The sequence below is a fragment of the Ovis canadensis genome, chromosome 26, assembly GCF_042477335.2.
Source record: "Ovis canadensis isolate MfBH-ARS-UI-01 breed Bighorn chromosome 26, ARS-UI_OviCan_v2, whole genome shotgun sequence".
NCBI classification, from domain to species: Eukaryota; Metazoa; Chordata; class Mammalia; order Artiodactyla; family Bovidae; genus Ovis; species Ovis canadensis.
The window spans coordinates 38,342,386-38,358,159 of NC_091270.1; the positions used below are offsets into that span (position 1 = coordinate 38,342,386).

The following is a 15,774-nucleotide window of genomic DNA, read 5'->3' on the forward strand; positions in this document are numbered from 1 at the left end:
ACAATTTTTAAACCTATATGAACCAATCCTGTCTTTTCTGTTTAAAACTTCAAAGATAGTTAAATACATTTACTGAATGTACAATATAAATCACTCTTACATGCCTGGGGTAAACATAGTCTGCTCATGTTTTACTTAGGCTTTTTGATTATAAGTAAAATTATACCGTAGTATTTCATTTGCTATCTCTATAAAGTTTTTGTGTCAGAATTATACGAGCTTAATGGAATTAGTTGGGGAGTATTTCCTATTATACTGTTCTCATTAAAAGATGCATTATTCAAATTAATTCTTCCCTGAATAGTACAGACCAGAATCTGTGTGTGTGTGTGTGCACGTGTGCACGTGTGTCTGTATGTGTGTATGTGTATATATGTAAAGGTTTAAAATTTTGTAACTTCTGTATTATTTTATACTATACTTTATTATACTAGAAGTGCTCAAGTTTTCTGTTTATTCTTTTTTTTGAGTCAATGTTCTAAGTAATATTTTGCAGGCATTTTTTTCAAGTCAAACAAATTTGCAAATTTATGGGTATAATGTTCCTATAAAATATTTGTAACTTTTGAACATCTATAATATCTGTATTAATGTCCCTTTTATTACTGATATATATGGTTATATTTAAATCTTCTATTAATTAATTTCACCATAATTTAGTCAGTTTTACTAGTTGTATTAAACCTGCTTTTGACCTCATTGACCTAGTATATTTTAGGTTTGTATTCTATTTCATTAATATCTACTCATTATTTTTTCCATTTACATTTTGAGGATTTATCTTTTGTTGTCTTATCACTGTTTTCTAGCTTCTCAACATAGATGTCTGCTAATTAATTTTTAGTCTTTTCTTCCAATATAGCCATTTGAAGCTAGACATTTTGTTGTAAGTATTGACTTACCACATTTTACAAGTGTTCATAGTAATAATATTGTAATCATTGTTTAGTTTGAAACACTTTCTAATTTAAATTAGATGTGCATCTTGCTCATTTTAATGTGAATTTCTTAATTTCTAAACATATGGGAATTGTCAATTAACATTTGTTATTTAAAACAGATTGTACTCTGGTCAGATAAAAAATCTATAATTTTCATACTATAATCTGTTAAGATTTGCATTAAGCAAGAGTAATGATATACTTTTTAGAGTATTTGATAGAGTAGATTGAAATAAAATCATCAATTAAATATTCAATTATTCCCCAATGTATATGTCAAGTTGTTATGCTAAAAGCTTTATACTTATATAATATAGTATGACAATTATATTTCAGTAAAACTGGAAAAAATATTCAATTGCAGAGGGGCAAAATATTTAAAGATTCAGTGCATGACCAATATGTCAAATTTGGTTAAAAAAATATATTAATTCTCTCATTAATGTTATTACTTTTTTTTCTACATTGCTGAGAGAAATATCTTATAATCTCCCATCAACAATCTGCATGTGGTTATTTTTTCTTCTAGTGTTGTCAAATATTGCTTTGTTTTGACATCCTGTTTCTATATCTACAATAGTTTCAATTGCTAAGTATTCATGATAAATCAATTGTAATAACTTTTGATATGTTATTAATGCTTTTTAATCTAGAGATACAGGGCATAGTTTTTCCTTTTAATTATACACTGATGAACTTTTGTGACGAAATGCAGCAATGCTTAATGGTGAAAAATTACTAAATTTCTGTTGAATAAAGATGAACATGACAGAGAGAGAATGCATAGAAACTTAAAGAAGAAAATAAAAAGTAAAAGGGAAAACCCAATACAAAATTTGTTGACCTTTCAACGTGGATGGGGTGGGTGAGTAATGTATTGATTTATATAAATGGAAAGTTTAGAGCTTGAACCATATATCTCTGGGTCCCTAGTTAAGCATTAATTTCAGAAGTATCATTCTGCCCTTTTATTCTGTTTCTGCCATGTTTCTCCTTTCCACTGACTGGCTGAATTCTCAGGCAGATGTTCTCCATGTTGAGAATATTGCTAGCCTTAAGAGCTTCAAGTTTACATCATGCTAAGTGTCTGATCTCAAAAGAAGAATGTGCCTCTTTTTCAAAACCTAGAGCAAAGTCAGGAGAGCATTTAAGTTACATGCATGTGTATAGATTAATTGCTTTGGTCAGAGAGGATAATACCTTATGAGAACTGAACCACTTCTAGGGAGAGAGTTGGCCCCCACGCACCTGTTGACTCACTATAGGGAGTATATTGTCAGTAAAGAAGATTGAGGAGCAGGGGCACAAAAAAAGATGTTTACTTCAACAGAAATCAGGGAGTTGTAAATTGAAACCATACTGGTATACCTTTTAACACTTAGATTGGTAAAAATTAGTCTTTTAACATTGAGTGCTTGCAATGTTGTGGAACTACTGGAACATTCATGCTTTCTCTGTAGGGAATGTAAATCAGTACAACAGTTTGGGGAAAAAAATTACTATCTAGTAAAATTTGAAGTACACTCTACTGTCCAGCCATCCCACACCCAAATATAAAACCCAGAAAACTCACGCCCACATGTAAAAGGAGATATGTGCAAAATGTTTATAGAATCACTGTTACTGATTCTGATATTCTAGAAACAACCTAAAAGATTGTCAGTGGAAAATGGATCACCAATTTGTGATATATCCACATGATAGAATATAGCGGTGAAGATGAATAAACCAGGGCTACATGTGTGGAAATAATGAATTTCACGAATCTAAATTGACAAAAAATAACCTCGTCACTGAGAAAATATAAAATAAGATAGCAGGGTGTGCATGTGTGTGTTGTGCAAAACGTGCAAAACTAAGAAGAAATGTTTGAAGGACACAAAAGGTTGAAAAGCAGGAGTGATAAAAGCCCTTTTCGAGACAATGTTGACCTCTGGTGCTCACTGAGGATGAAAGGACAGGTGATGAAGGACAAATTACAGCGAAAGCTTCCCCTATTTTGGAAATAGTAGGTATTTCTTCCACAGGGTGATGAGTAACATTATTTATATAATTATTATATGCATACATTTTTCATAACCTTTTAGAAAAGGAAGATGGCAAGTAATAGTACATGACCATCGATTAGCAAGGAAATGATTAAAAAAAAAAAAAAAAGCTCAGAAGTACAAAGGGTGAAGAGCCATGGGACTTATTTCAACTTAAATACACACTTCAACTGAAGCATTGCTGTCACAAGGCATCAGTCTAGTCAATGGATGGTAGGGATTTCCAGGGAGAGATAAAGGTGAATATAACCTCAGAGTTCATGTACCTACCTAATTGCTAGTGGAAGAATGGCTGCTCCTCCAATTACAAAGCAGAGGCAGTACCTGGAGGCCAGAAGAAAGAAACAGACTCATCTCTGACCAGATGACATGAGAATTGCAGGTGTCCTGGGCTCAGTAGCCCTTCTGAGACAAGCTTCCCAGCTGGGCCGTGAGGACTTTTCCTTTTTGCTGCTGCTTCTCCTCTTTTCCCCCCAACACACTCAGAGTACATTTTTCCATGTGCAAGATTTTAATGACAAACATGTAAAATAAACTACAGGCTTATTTTTGTTTATATTCCATGGAAGCAGCTTATTTTGTTTTGTTTCAAACTTGGTTTTGTTTTTTTCCTGACCCATGATAATTCTAAATCAGCAATTTTGGAGCAATGAATGTAGCTGACTATATTGAATCTTGTTCTAGTTTTTCTTGGGGGAATTTTGAAACTTTTAATAATCTTCTTCTTCAAGGCCTTGAAAATATTGACAGACATATAAAATTAGAGTTATATAGGGAGAAAGAATTCATCCTGCTATGCTTGAGGAAAACACACCAGAGATAATCAGACATATCCATTTTGATTTTTGCCTTGTTTTCTCTAAATCAGTACTAAATAGTACCAAGAGGCCCCATGGAAATATATTATTTGAGCCCCATTAGAGATTTCTATTGAAGAAAATTTTCCAATTCATGTCTTTGACTGATTTAACATAGAAAATGCCAAGTCAGTAGGTAAATTAATGGAGCCTCTCTACTTGTCAGAAAACATGCCTTTGACTACTGAATATGACTGTCAGAAATATGAATATTTCAAAAAGGGCAGTGGAGCCATCTCTGAGGGAAATAAGATACTAACGTTGTTGTTTTGTTTGATTTTAAAGAAACTATGCAGAATAGTAAATGGACTAGGGAAAATATTCAGATATATATTGAACACTTCAATCCTTTAAAGACACCAATTGTTTTTCTTCTGTATTTCCTCTTTCTTTCCTGCCAATTTTCTTTTCTTGTTCTTTTTAAAATTGAAGTGTAGCTAATTTACAATATTATGTTAGTTTCAGGTGCACAGCGTAGTGTTTCAGTATTTTTGCAAGTTATATTTCATTAAAGGTTATTACTAGATAATGGTATGATTCTCTGTGCTATGCAATATATCCTTGTTGCTTATCTCCTTCATGCATAATAGTTTGTATCTCTTAATCACAGACCGCTATCTTGCCTTCATCTCTCTCTTCCCTCTGGTAACCACTAATTTGCTTTCTATATCTATGAGTCTGTTTCTGTTTTCCTGACATGCATTCCTTTATTTTTTAGATTCCACGTGTAAGTGACATCATACAGTATTTGTCTTTTTCTGTCTTATTTCACTATGCATAATAATTTCTCGGTCCATGAGTACCCATTCCCTTCTCCAGGGGAATAGTCCCACCTAGGGATCAAACCCAGGTCTCCTGCATGGTAGGCAGATTCTTTGCCATCTGACCCACCAGGGATGCTCATCTAGGTCCATTCATGTTGTTGCAAATGGCAGAATTTCATTATTTTATGGCTGAGTAATATTCCATATCTTCTTCATCCAATCATCCATTGATGTACACTTAGGTTGTTCCGTAGCTTAACAATTTTTGCTATGAATATTGGTGTGAATATATCTTTTCAAATTAGTATTTTGGGGATTTGGGGATATGTACCCAAGAACAACCAAAAAGATTTTCAGGGGAAAATGGAAATGCTTAGTCATGTGGCACTTAGATTTTTTAGTTTTTTGAGAAACTTCTGTACTGTTTTCCACAGTGGCTATACCAATTTGCATTTTCACCAACAGTGTACAGATTACGTGCATGCTGCTTTGCTTCACTTGTGTTCAACTCTGTGTGACCCTATGAACGTAGCACACCAGGCTCCTCTGTCCATGGGATTCTCCAGGCAAGAATACTGGAGTGGGTTTACCATGCCCTCCTCCAGGGGATCTCCCGACCCAGGGACAGAACTCGGGTCTCTCACTTCTCCTACAATGGCAGGCGTGTTCTTTACCTGCAGCGCCACATGGGAAGCACCACAGATCACCAATAGGCACATGAAAAGATGTTCAGTATTGCCAGAGCATTTTCTCGGCTCAGTCTGGGTCACAAGCCAAGGCCGTCACAGGAAACCTGGAGGCTCTAGAGCAGTCCTCTCTGCCCTTTCAGACTTGCCTTGAGGGCAAACCAGTGAGAACACCCCTTGCCATCAGCGTCCAGGCCTCCCAAAGCCCTCTTCTCTCCCCCAGTGGTCCTCTAACCAGCTGGTCTTCCCCACAGCAGATCCCAGGACCCAGGCACCCAATCAGAGGCTCTTGCTCCTCAGTGTGTCCACCTCTGTATTCTTCCTTTCCTCCTAGTCACTCCCAGGGAGCACAGGTCCAAATCACATGACTTGTCTTCCCTTGCTTCCTGATTACCTGCAAATTGTCTTAGAGCTTGGTTGTACAGCAGCCCTCCTGCCAGTTTCCAGTTAGTTTTCAGTGAGAAGTTTTCCACATGGAGACGTGTTTTTGATGTGGTGATGGGGGGAGGTTGACGCCATCTTGATCAATCCCCATCCTTTCTTCTTCTGTGCCTCATTGTTCCTTGTTTGATTTTGAAGTTGCTGACGTGAATTTCTCAGAGAAGCCTGGATATTTTAGTGAGCAAGTTGTTGTTTTAAGATGACTAATAAAATGTAGAACTGCCTGGATAACTCATCTCCCATGATCTGCCTGCTAAGGAACCAGAGCTCTTTACCTAGAGATATTCAAATATGTTGCTCTTCTGCATCTCTAAAAGCATCTTTGATTGAGATAAGATGGAAATGGGTATCACTGCCCCTCTGAACAACTGGATCCTAAGGTGACATAGCTTAGAGAATATGAGATGCTGACTTTTGAATTATCTGAATAAGACAACACAAAGCATGTTCAGTTCAGTTCAGTCTCTTAGTCGTGTCCAACTCTTTGCGACCTCATGAATCGCAGCACACCAGGCCTCCCTGTCCATCACCAACTCCCGGAGTTCACTCAGACTCACGTCCATCGGGTTGGTGATGCCATCCAGCCATCTCATCCTCTGTCGTCCCCTTCTCCTCATGCCCCCAATCCCTCCCAGCATCAGAGTCTTTTCCAATGAGTCAACTCTTCGCATGAGGTGGCCAAAGTACTGGAGTTTCAGCTTTCGCATCATTCCTTCCAAAGAAATCCCAGGGCTGATCTCCTTCAGAATGGACTGGTTGGATCTCCTTGCAGTCCAAGGGACTCTCATGAGTCTTCTCCAACACCACAGTTCAAAAGCATCAATTCTTTGGCGCTCAGCCTTCTTCACAGGCCAACTCTCACATCCATACATGACTACTGGAAAAACCATAGCCTTGACTAGACGGACCTTAGTCGGCAAAGTAATGTCTCTGCTTTTGAATATGCTATCTAGGTTGGTCATAACTTTTCTATAATAAATTCAGTTTCATATAGCCTAATATATTAACTTTAAACATAAACATTCACAACTATGCAGTATGTGTCCAATTACCTATATTAACTGCTTTCTATTTGCAGAGAATGAAAGCAATGTATAGAAGCACCATATATTCAAAGTTATTTTCTGACTTAAAATATTTACTTACTATCAGTGCATTGCTAATTACTTGTAATTTTGCCTTCTGTAATTATACTAATATGCTGAATAAAGTGTAGTCTGATGTATTAATTTATATATCTGTTAGTCAATTGGATGAGTCTGCCTCCGTTTATTTACAGCCTAGATGCCTCTCTTCTATTCCAGGTGCATGAACGTTTCTCAACTGCTTATTTTCTTGTGCTTACTTAAATGTAATGAATTCAGATATCAACTCATTTGACCACATCCAGACACTCAACTCATAAAGTATCTCCAATATAACAACATTAAGTATTACGCCAAGAAAAGTCTTCCTGGGGTGTGTGTGTGTGTGTGTGTGTGTGTGTGTGTGTGTGTGTGTGGTATATGTGGATATATGTATACATAAGCATGGTGATCTTTACAGTTCAATGTCGTTAAGGTCGGTGATATATTATGTGGACCAATTTATCCAGTAATTAAATACATTTGTAGGAAGCAAGGCTTTATGTGTACAGTATCTGTAATATCTTTAGGCAGTTCATATTTAATGTATGCTTCAGTGCCCAGAAGATAGATTGAAACACAGAAGCCTCAAAACCCAGAAATCACTTTTATCAGCACTTCTGGCCTCAAGCATGACTTTTTGAACATCATCCATTTGAGTTATTACGGTTCAAAGATTAAAAGCTCAATACAGGGAAGTTAGAGCATGATTAGAAAAAAAAAAACACAATCAGCTGAATACAGACTGCTGAAATAATGTTTACAAGATCAAATGCAATGACTTTGAACATGAACAACAGGTATTCCACAGTTTCTCCAATATTACCATTAAATCCTGTAAGGAAAGTTATTTGCTTAAAAAAAATAAAAAACAGACTTTAAAATACTGTTCATGCTGTTTTGAACTTGATAGCTTGCATGGTTAGCACAGTTTTAAAGTACTTAGCATTGTTCTACTTGGAGTTTGTCACAGTTTCTTTGTAGATCTGAAAACATGTAAGTAGTTTCAGAATATGAGAAAAGTTTCCTGTTTTCAGAGAAATTATCCCATGTTATCAGGGTATGTAAATTAATGCCTTCATTTTATTAAGGGCTCCTAAGAAGCTGTAATGGTGGGAGATGTAAGTTACTAAAGCCCCCAGACAGGTATTGAGAGTAGTTCTGAGGTGGGGATGAGGACAAGGAAAGGGGAAGAAAGTTCTAAATGCCTACTAGAAGCTAGAGATAATTTTAAATTTGGAGGTTATTTTGAAGTACAAATATAACCTGTTTTGAACTCCTGGGGGTCATATAGCTAACAAAACATGATAGTACATCGTCTTAGTCCATTCAGATTGCCATAACAAAATACCATACGCTGGGTGGCTTGAACAACAGAATTGTATTTCTCACAGTTCTGAAGGGAAGTCTAAGATTAAAGTGGCAACAAATCCAGTGTCTGGTGAGAGGCCGCTTCCTGACTTGCAGACAGCCAGCTTCTCCTTGTGTCTTCACGTGGCAAATTACACACAGGGAGAAAGCAAGCTCACTTGTGTCTTTTGATTAGGGCACCAGCCTGACACATGAGGGCTCCATTCACATGACCTAATTAACTTCCAAAGATCCCATGTCCTAACACCATCACATTATGAGTTAGGATTTCCAGATATGAATTTGGAGAATCCACATTCAGCCCATAGCATATGTAGAGAGAAATGAAAATAGGCGCAAAGTGTGCTATGCCCAAGTCCCTGAGTGGACCACATTGTATCTGACAAGAGTTTCTGCTGTAGATAGCAGAGGAGGGATGGTCCAAATCTTAACAAGAGACGAAGATATAGATGCATATGCCAAATGCATATGCCAAAATGAATAAATCAGTGTTACGGAAATAGCAATTCCCTACCCCCTGACCACTTTGCTCTTTTTGCTGAAACCATGCTCTCAAATTAATTATGTTTTTTTTTTTAATATGGGAGCTGGCTTTGTGGATTGTGGGTGGATTAATATGCAAAGTGGTCCAACAAATTGAAAACAGATTTTCCACTACATGATACAATTATATTTATTTAATATTACATTTTAATAATGAAAATTATTGATTAGACAATACATTGGAGAACATTAAATATATATGTGCTATATCACACATACATTTACAATATTGAATCCAAAATGGAATTCATATTAGGTAGTAATAAAGAGTGAACAAATGTCAATATTAGCATCTATGGAATGTTGAATAACTAAAGGTTCACAATTTCCTTGCACTATAGCAAGTATAAACACTATTGTCTACTTGCAGAGAGAAAAATGAGAGTCCTTCTGTCCACAAGTCTATGAAGCCTCTAGCACATGCCAAGTAAAGTGCCAAGTCTGCAGGCAGCCACCAAGAACAGAGCAAACATCGTCTCCCCTTGTGTACATGCAAAGATTTCCCAGCTGGCTAAACCCACAGACTTTGTCAGGCCTGTGTCAGGGATGTAGATGTCAAATATGTACCCGACCATCCTGGCCCAGCAATATTCTACCAAACTAGAACCCTGAAAGGATGGTAATTTCAAAATACTAATTTAGGTATAAAACATACTGTAGAGATTAAATAATATATGTATTTCTCTTCTTTTTCTAAAAAAAAAAAATACATGTTCATGGTTTCTTGGATACAAGATTCATTTTTAAACCTTTCCTCTGACCATAGGAGCTGATGCTGTGGAAGCTCAGTGTAAAAGATTTGAAGTGAGAGCGAGTGAAGATGGCAGGGTGCTGTTTTCTGCAGATGAAGATGAGATTACCATTGGGGCTGAAAAGCTGAAAGTTACAGGTACTGTAGATGGAGGTCTTGGAACATTGTTTACTTCCTGAAAGAATATGCAACTGAACAAGAAATGACTTTTTAATATCTGTGGTTCACATGCCAGAAATTGAGTCTCACATAATATCATGGTATAACATCATTTGATTTTCCAATAGTAGTCAAACAGAAAGCCCTAGTTTGAGGTTGCAGAAAAGACTATAAATATATTAGCCTTAGTGATATAAAAGCAAAGCTGCATGTCTCAGGCAGGGTTAGAGGGAGGAAATTGAGTATGGATGGTGGAAGATAAGGTGGGGTACAAAGACTCAAGGTGATAGATAAATATAATCTAGAGGTATTATTTAAAAGTAAAAGACATGCAAAAGAAGATCTAAAATGTAAATATCAACTGAAGTAGAGGGAAAGGTTATAAATAAACTGAATTCTTGTTCTTTAGGGATATAATTGTCTTCCAAAGCATATAAGTCAAGAAATAGTGCTAATTACCTGTTATTGAGACATTAATAAAGTCATTATTCTAATATTAGGGCCATTAGTGTCAACCACCAGCTGAAGTGAAAAAGTAAAAGCAAAAAACAAGAAAATGGAAATTTAAAAGCAGGATTGGGAATAGGGGAGAATTTTACTAAGGCTATTTTAAGCAGTTTAAGAACAATATCTTTTGAATTATCTGAGTTATAACTACAATAACATGTTATTTTGCTAAAATATTTTAGAAATATTAAGGAGGCCTATATTTAAAAAATGAAATACGTGTGGCTTAGCATTTCCCAAATTTGAGTCTGGGGACAGTTCACGGGATACCTGTCATATCTATTTAGGTAAATGGGGACTGTAGGCCACTGAGAGCAGTTTACATTTTAAATGACCTCAGCTCTTGGGCTGTTTGGGTTTAATCCTGCTTCTAACACTCAGTATTTTGAGTAAATTCTATGCTGTCTATTTTCTTAAATCTAAATGATTGGAATGATAATGATTATTAGTGCTCAAATTCTGTGTGTGTGTGCATGTGTGTGCACGTGCCTATGTATGCCTGTGTGTGTTTAGAATGTCTTGGACACATAATGAAGACACTGTGAAGGTTAGCCTTCTATTTTTATTAATAATGATAATATTGTGGATATCCCAGATAGGAGGGCTTGTGTGTATTTCAAGAAAGATACACAAGTAGATGGCAATTAAATTCAGCAAGAATTGCAAAATGGGGATCCTCACTGGGCATCTCTGGTCTGGCTCACAATCTACTACCACCAGACTTACTGTCCCCTGGGGCCTTCTGTCTTTCTTCTGTGAGTTTGCTGAGTAGCTGGAGTGTGCACGACTGGGCTAGTGTTTGGACTGGTCTTCATGACTGCCTGTCAGCCTCATTCTCTTTCTAAAAACTGCTTGGAAGGTCAGAGAAGAAATCACGCACATGAGGTAAACACTGGCTCTCCTAAGTCCTGAGTTGACAGTCAGGGAACCAAAAACTTTTTTATTAAGTGAAAAAGCATAAGGATTTGGGCTGACAAAGGGCATAGACAAATCAGAAAGGTCATTGACTATCGGGCCCTTGGTGATAATATTTGAGTTGCTAGTTGACGGGCAAGTCAGGAACCAGGGTAGAAATGCACTTAGGAGGATTAGGCATTTGTGATTTTAATATTTAACAATTTTTGCACATTGGTAGTACCTGCCAGTTATCAGCTTTGATATCAATGTAATCCTCATAGCTCTTAGGATATTGCACTTATCCAAAGATTATTTCATCCATGTTCAGATATTCACATTGAGTACTTCGTATTCATAAGTAAAGGGAAATTCCAGAGCACTTAGCAGTGTTTATGATCTCACAGAATTCTAACTTTTTCTGATCTTTATATTACCTTGATTTTCCTCATAACTGTTGCAGTGAAATACTTTCTTCACAAAATTAGACCCATTACCTAGTTGTGTGTGTGTTTTTTTTTTTTAATTTTTCTTTGAGGTAAGTAGATACTCACCATATTTCCTCTTTCTCTTGGTAGCCTGGCAGCCGTCCTTGAACTGTTAATTGGACTCTTAAGTCAGAAGAGAGTGTCCTCTGAAAAAACTCCATTTCTCTGCTTTTTGCTTAACTGTGTTTGGCAGGCATCTCTGCTGACCCAGTCACTTTCTCTCTTTCCTCTCTGTGTGCATGTGTGTAAATGTGTATATGAAGTAAGTGTGGTACACTGTATCATGTCTACATGGTTAGACCCATGTATCTCACTCTAGCTCTCTTTTTCCATTTTTCCGTCTCAAATGTATACACACAGCTTTGAGTTTTTTCTTTGATACTCTCTTTTGATCTGTATTATCTCAAAAATTGATTAATCAGTTTTATAATATATTGATGTATCATATGACTCCAGAAGATGTTAAATAATAAAATAATTTGATTCTGAGGTCCTTAATTACAGAATCCAGGCAGACTTTTGTAAAGGATGGTGGTTTAACACAGAAGGGAAGAATGAAAGCATTTGTAATAAGTAACCCTGGCTTTTCAACCATTGCAGATATGCAAGGGACTCCACATCATTCAAAAATAAGTGCTAAGTTGAGGAGTACTTTAGCATGATTAGAATCTCTCCCAGAACCTAGCCACACTCCTGTTTCTTACAGAAGAGCCCAGATACATCCACGGACGTGGCCACAAACATATACTTGGGTGCATTCTCAAATTCCTGCAGAGTCCTTTACTCCATTACCAGAATGCCGCATATGAACTTTGTCATGGCTTTATTTCTTCCTGTGATACTTCTAAAATAAAGGAAAATAAAGTTATCAAAGGAAAATATGATTGAGAATTTCCTGTGCTCAGAGGAGAAAACTGCATAGCGCAGCATGCAATCTAAGGGCACCGGGATTGATTAGTAACCTCATTCAAGCAGAGCTTGAATATTTAACAAATAATACTATAAAGAATCAGTGACTCCAGGGTATTTCATATAAATTAGGTAGTGGTGCTGACAAGACTTCAAAGTTGTGTGTGACAAGAGATCTGTGTGAGGTTGATTCGAGAATTTTAAATTTGAGACAAGAAATTTTTCTATTTAAGCAATATCCATGGGGATTAAAATGGATCCTTTCTAATTTACATTTTAAGAAAAATGGTGTTTCATACATGGACTTCTCTTTCAGGGCAACAGAAGTAGATGAATTTATTTAGACAATAAGTGTGTCTATACTCCTGACACAGAATCATTTGTGACTATATTTATTTGCAAATCTAGTGTAGTTCAGGATATTTAAATTTCCTCTATTGAAACATAGCAGGGATGTATTCGATGTATTTAAATACTCTTAGGGTGCAGGAGAGTAGAACTGAAGTGGCCAAACAGCTCCCTGAACACCACCACCCCTCATTACCCCATCAGCTTGATCAGTAATCAAGCATATGCTTTCAACTTGTAATTTTTTTACCCTTGATATAGCTTTGCTTGCTCAATACTTTGCTTAAATTTTAATTTGAATATACTTGTATGACCTTAACATGCCATCTCTATATCATTGAATATATGGGCGTGTCACACATTTGGCTCATATATGCATACTTGACAATTTTATTTTCCTTTGTATTTGTATTCCCTAATGTTGATCAAAGATATTACTTAATGCAATTATCTTTTGAGACCAGGTCAGTAAATAAAAGATATAAACCTTTACACTCAGAAGAATCTTAATTTAGGGCTTTCAGGCAGAATCAGTCAACTATAATTTGTTCTTTCATTTGTATTCCAAGTAGTATATTAACTTAGAAAACAAAGTGCAACTTATTTGACTTTATAAAGTGAAAGACTTTAGCCCTATAGGATACTTTCATGTTAAATTAAAAGCCATTAGATGAAGTTAGATCTCCCCATTTTGCCTTTGAGAGAAAAGTGAAACATAGCTCAGTGTATGAGAAGAAAGGATCTCTTTTTTTTTTTTTATCAGATGGTAGAAATTAGAACTGGCAGTCTGAAAGAATAGTGCATCATGTATCTACCCTGTGCCCTCGGGCTTGCTTGAAAGCCAAGAGTGGCATTCTCTTGTCTCTACTCTAATTGAATGATTGGAAAGATAGAAAGGTCCCAATGCTTGTTTGACAACAGAAGAAAGGATTTTCCAAAGAGCTGTCTTTTATTAATAAATTAAACACTATGTTTCTGGGCTGGAATCAATATTCTCTGGTTTGTTTTTATTAGTTGGTCTTCACATCCTTGCTCTTGTCTGTTAACTCAGGACAGGTTGTGATGAGGTCAGCTTTGGAATCAACCTTTCTCTTACATGGGACCATTGTTCCTCTGGGCTGTCCGAATGCCAAGAGCCTGGCGGCGTGCAGCCTGCAGGATAGAGCTGCTAGGTCTGAACAGCAGCTGAAAAAAATATGATCAGATCAGCTGCTGAGGATTCTAAGATGCAGTCATTTCATTTTCTTTAGTGTAAGATTTTAAGTCTGTAGTTAGTTTAGTTGCTAAGTCGTGTCCAACTCTTGCAACCCCACCAGGCTCCTCTGTCCATGGGATTTTCCAGGCAAGAATACTGGAGTGGATTGCCATTTCCTTCTCCAGGGGATTTTCCAGACCTAGGAATTGAACCCAGGTTTCCTGCATTGCAGGCAAATTCTTTACCGACCGAGCTATGAGGGAGGTAAATCACTCAACTTAATTTTCTAGCTGTTGGTTTTTTTTGTTAGCCTCCTCCTCCACCCACCACCCCCTCGTCTTCTTCCTCTTCTCGCTGCTACCCCCGCCACCCAGCCACTCCAACCCCCGCCACGCCCAGTGAGTTGAGGAAATGCTTCAGCACCAAGTCTGCATGGTTATGGCCTCTAGTTTTTTTAAGTTAGTGAAGATAAAGTTTTTGGAGATGTTAAAGAGGAGAACCACTCTGACTCCCAGATTTCCAGGAGAAAACTGTTTGGTTTTGAAGGGTATAAATAATGAACTGTGTTGTTATTCAGTCACTTAGTCATGTCCAACTCTTTGCGACTCCACGCAAAGCCTGCAGCACGCCAGCCTTCCCTATCCTTCACTACCTCCCGGAGCTTGCTCAAACTCATATCCATTGAGTCAGTGATGACATCTAATCATCTTATCCTGTCACCCGTTTCTCCTCCTGCCTTCAATCTTTCCCAGCATCAGTGTTTCTTCCCATGAGTTGGCTTTTCCCATCAGATGGCAAAGTATTGGAGGTTCAGCATCAGTCCTTCCAATGAATATTCAGGCCTTACAAGAACTGAATATTCAAATGAGTTATGCCATCTTCAAGAAAATAGCTGCTTCCTCTGAGCACCTTAACAATATTCTCCATGATTTATTTTATTTCTCTGAGCCCTGACTCAAATAGTTCCTATTTTTGTTAAAGTAAAACTTCATACACTTGGTATAATAGAAATATGAGGAAATTCATGAAATTTTCCAAATTTGCTGGCACATTGAGTGCAGCACTTTCACAGAATCATCTTAGGATGTGAAATAGCTTAACTGAAATTCCATCACCTCCAATAGCTTTGTTCATAGTGATGCTTCCTAAGGTCACTTGACTTCACATTCCAGGATGTGTGGCTCTAGGTGGGTGATCACACCATCGTGGTTATCTGGGTCATGAAGATCTTTTTTGTATGGTTCTTCTGCATATTCTTGCCACCTCTTCTTAATATCTCTGCTTCTGTTAGGTCCGTACCATTTCTGTCCTTTATTGTGCCTGTCTGAACATGAAATGTTCCCTTAGTATCTCTAATTTTCTTGAAGAGATCTCTAGTCTTTCCATTCTATTTTTTTTCTCTATTTCTTTGCGTTAATCACTGAGGAAGTCTTATTTTTCCTTACTGTTCTTTGGAAAGCTGCATTCAGATGGGTATATCTTTCCTTTTCTCCTTTTCCTTTCACTTCTCTTATTTTCTCAGCTATTTGCAAGGCCTCCTCAGAAAACCATTTTGCCTTTTTGCATTTCTTTTTCTTGGGGATGGTGTTGATCACTGCCTCCTGTACAATGTCACTAAACTCCATCCAAAGTTCTTCAAGGACTCTGTCTATCAGATCTAATCCCTTGAATCTATTTGTCACTTCCACTGTATAATCATAAGGGATTTGATTTAGGTCATATCTGAATGATCTAGTGATCTTCCCTAC

General features: G+C 37.0%; 1 protein-coding gene across 2 annotated transcripts in view; it reads left to right on the top strand.

Annotated features, from left to right (window-relative positions):
- SGCZ (sarcoglycan zeta) overlaps positions 1–15,774 on the top strand; it is a 422,745-nt gene that overhangs the window by 354,632 nt on the left and 52,339 nt on the right. Inside the window, exon 4 of one of the 2 annotated variants that reach the window (XM_069573132.1) lies at positions 9,542–9,664. The exons of the other annotated variant lie outside the window; for it this stretch is intronic. Within the exon in view, the coding sequence (XP_069429233.1) occupies positions 9,542–9,664 (123 nt within the window). The remainder of the gene's footprint in view (positions 1–9,541; positions 9,665–15,774) is intronic. 2 annotated transcript variants of the gene reach the window in all.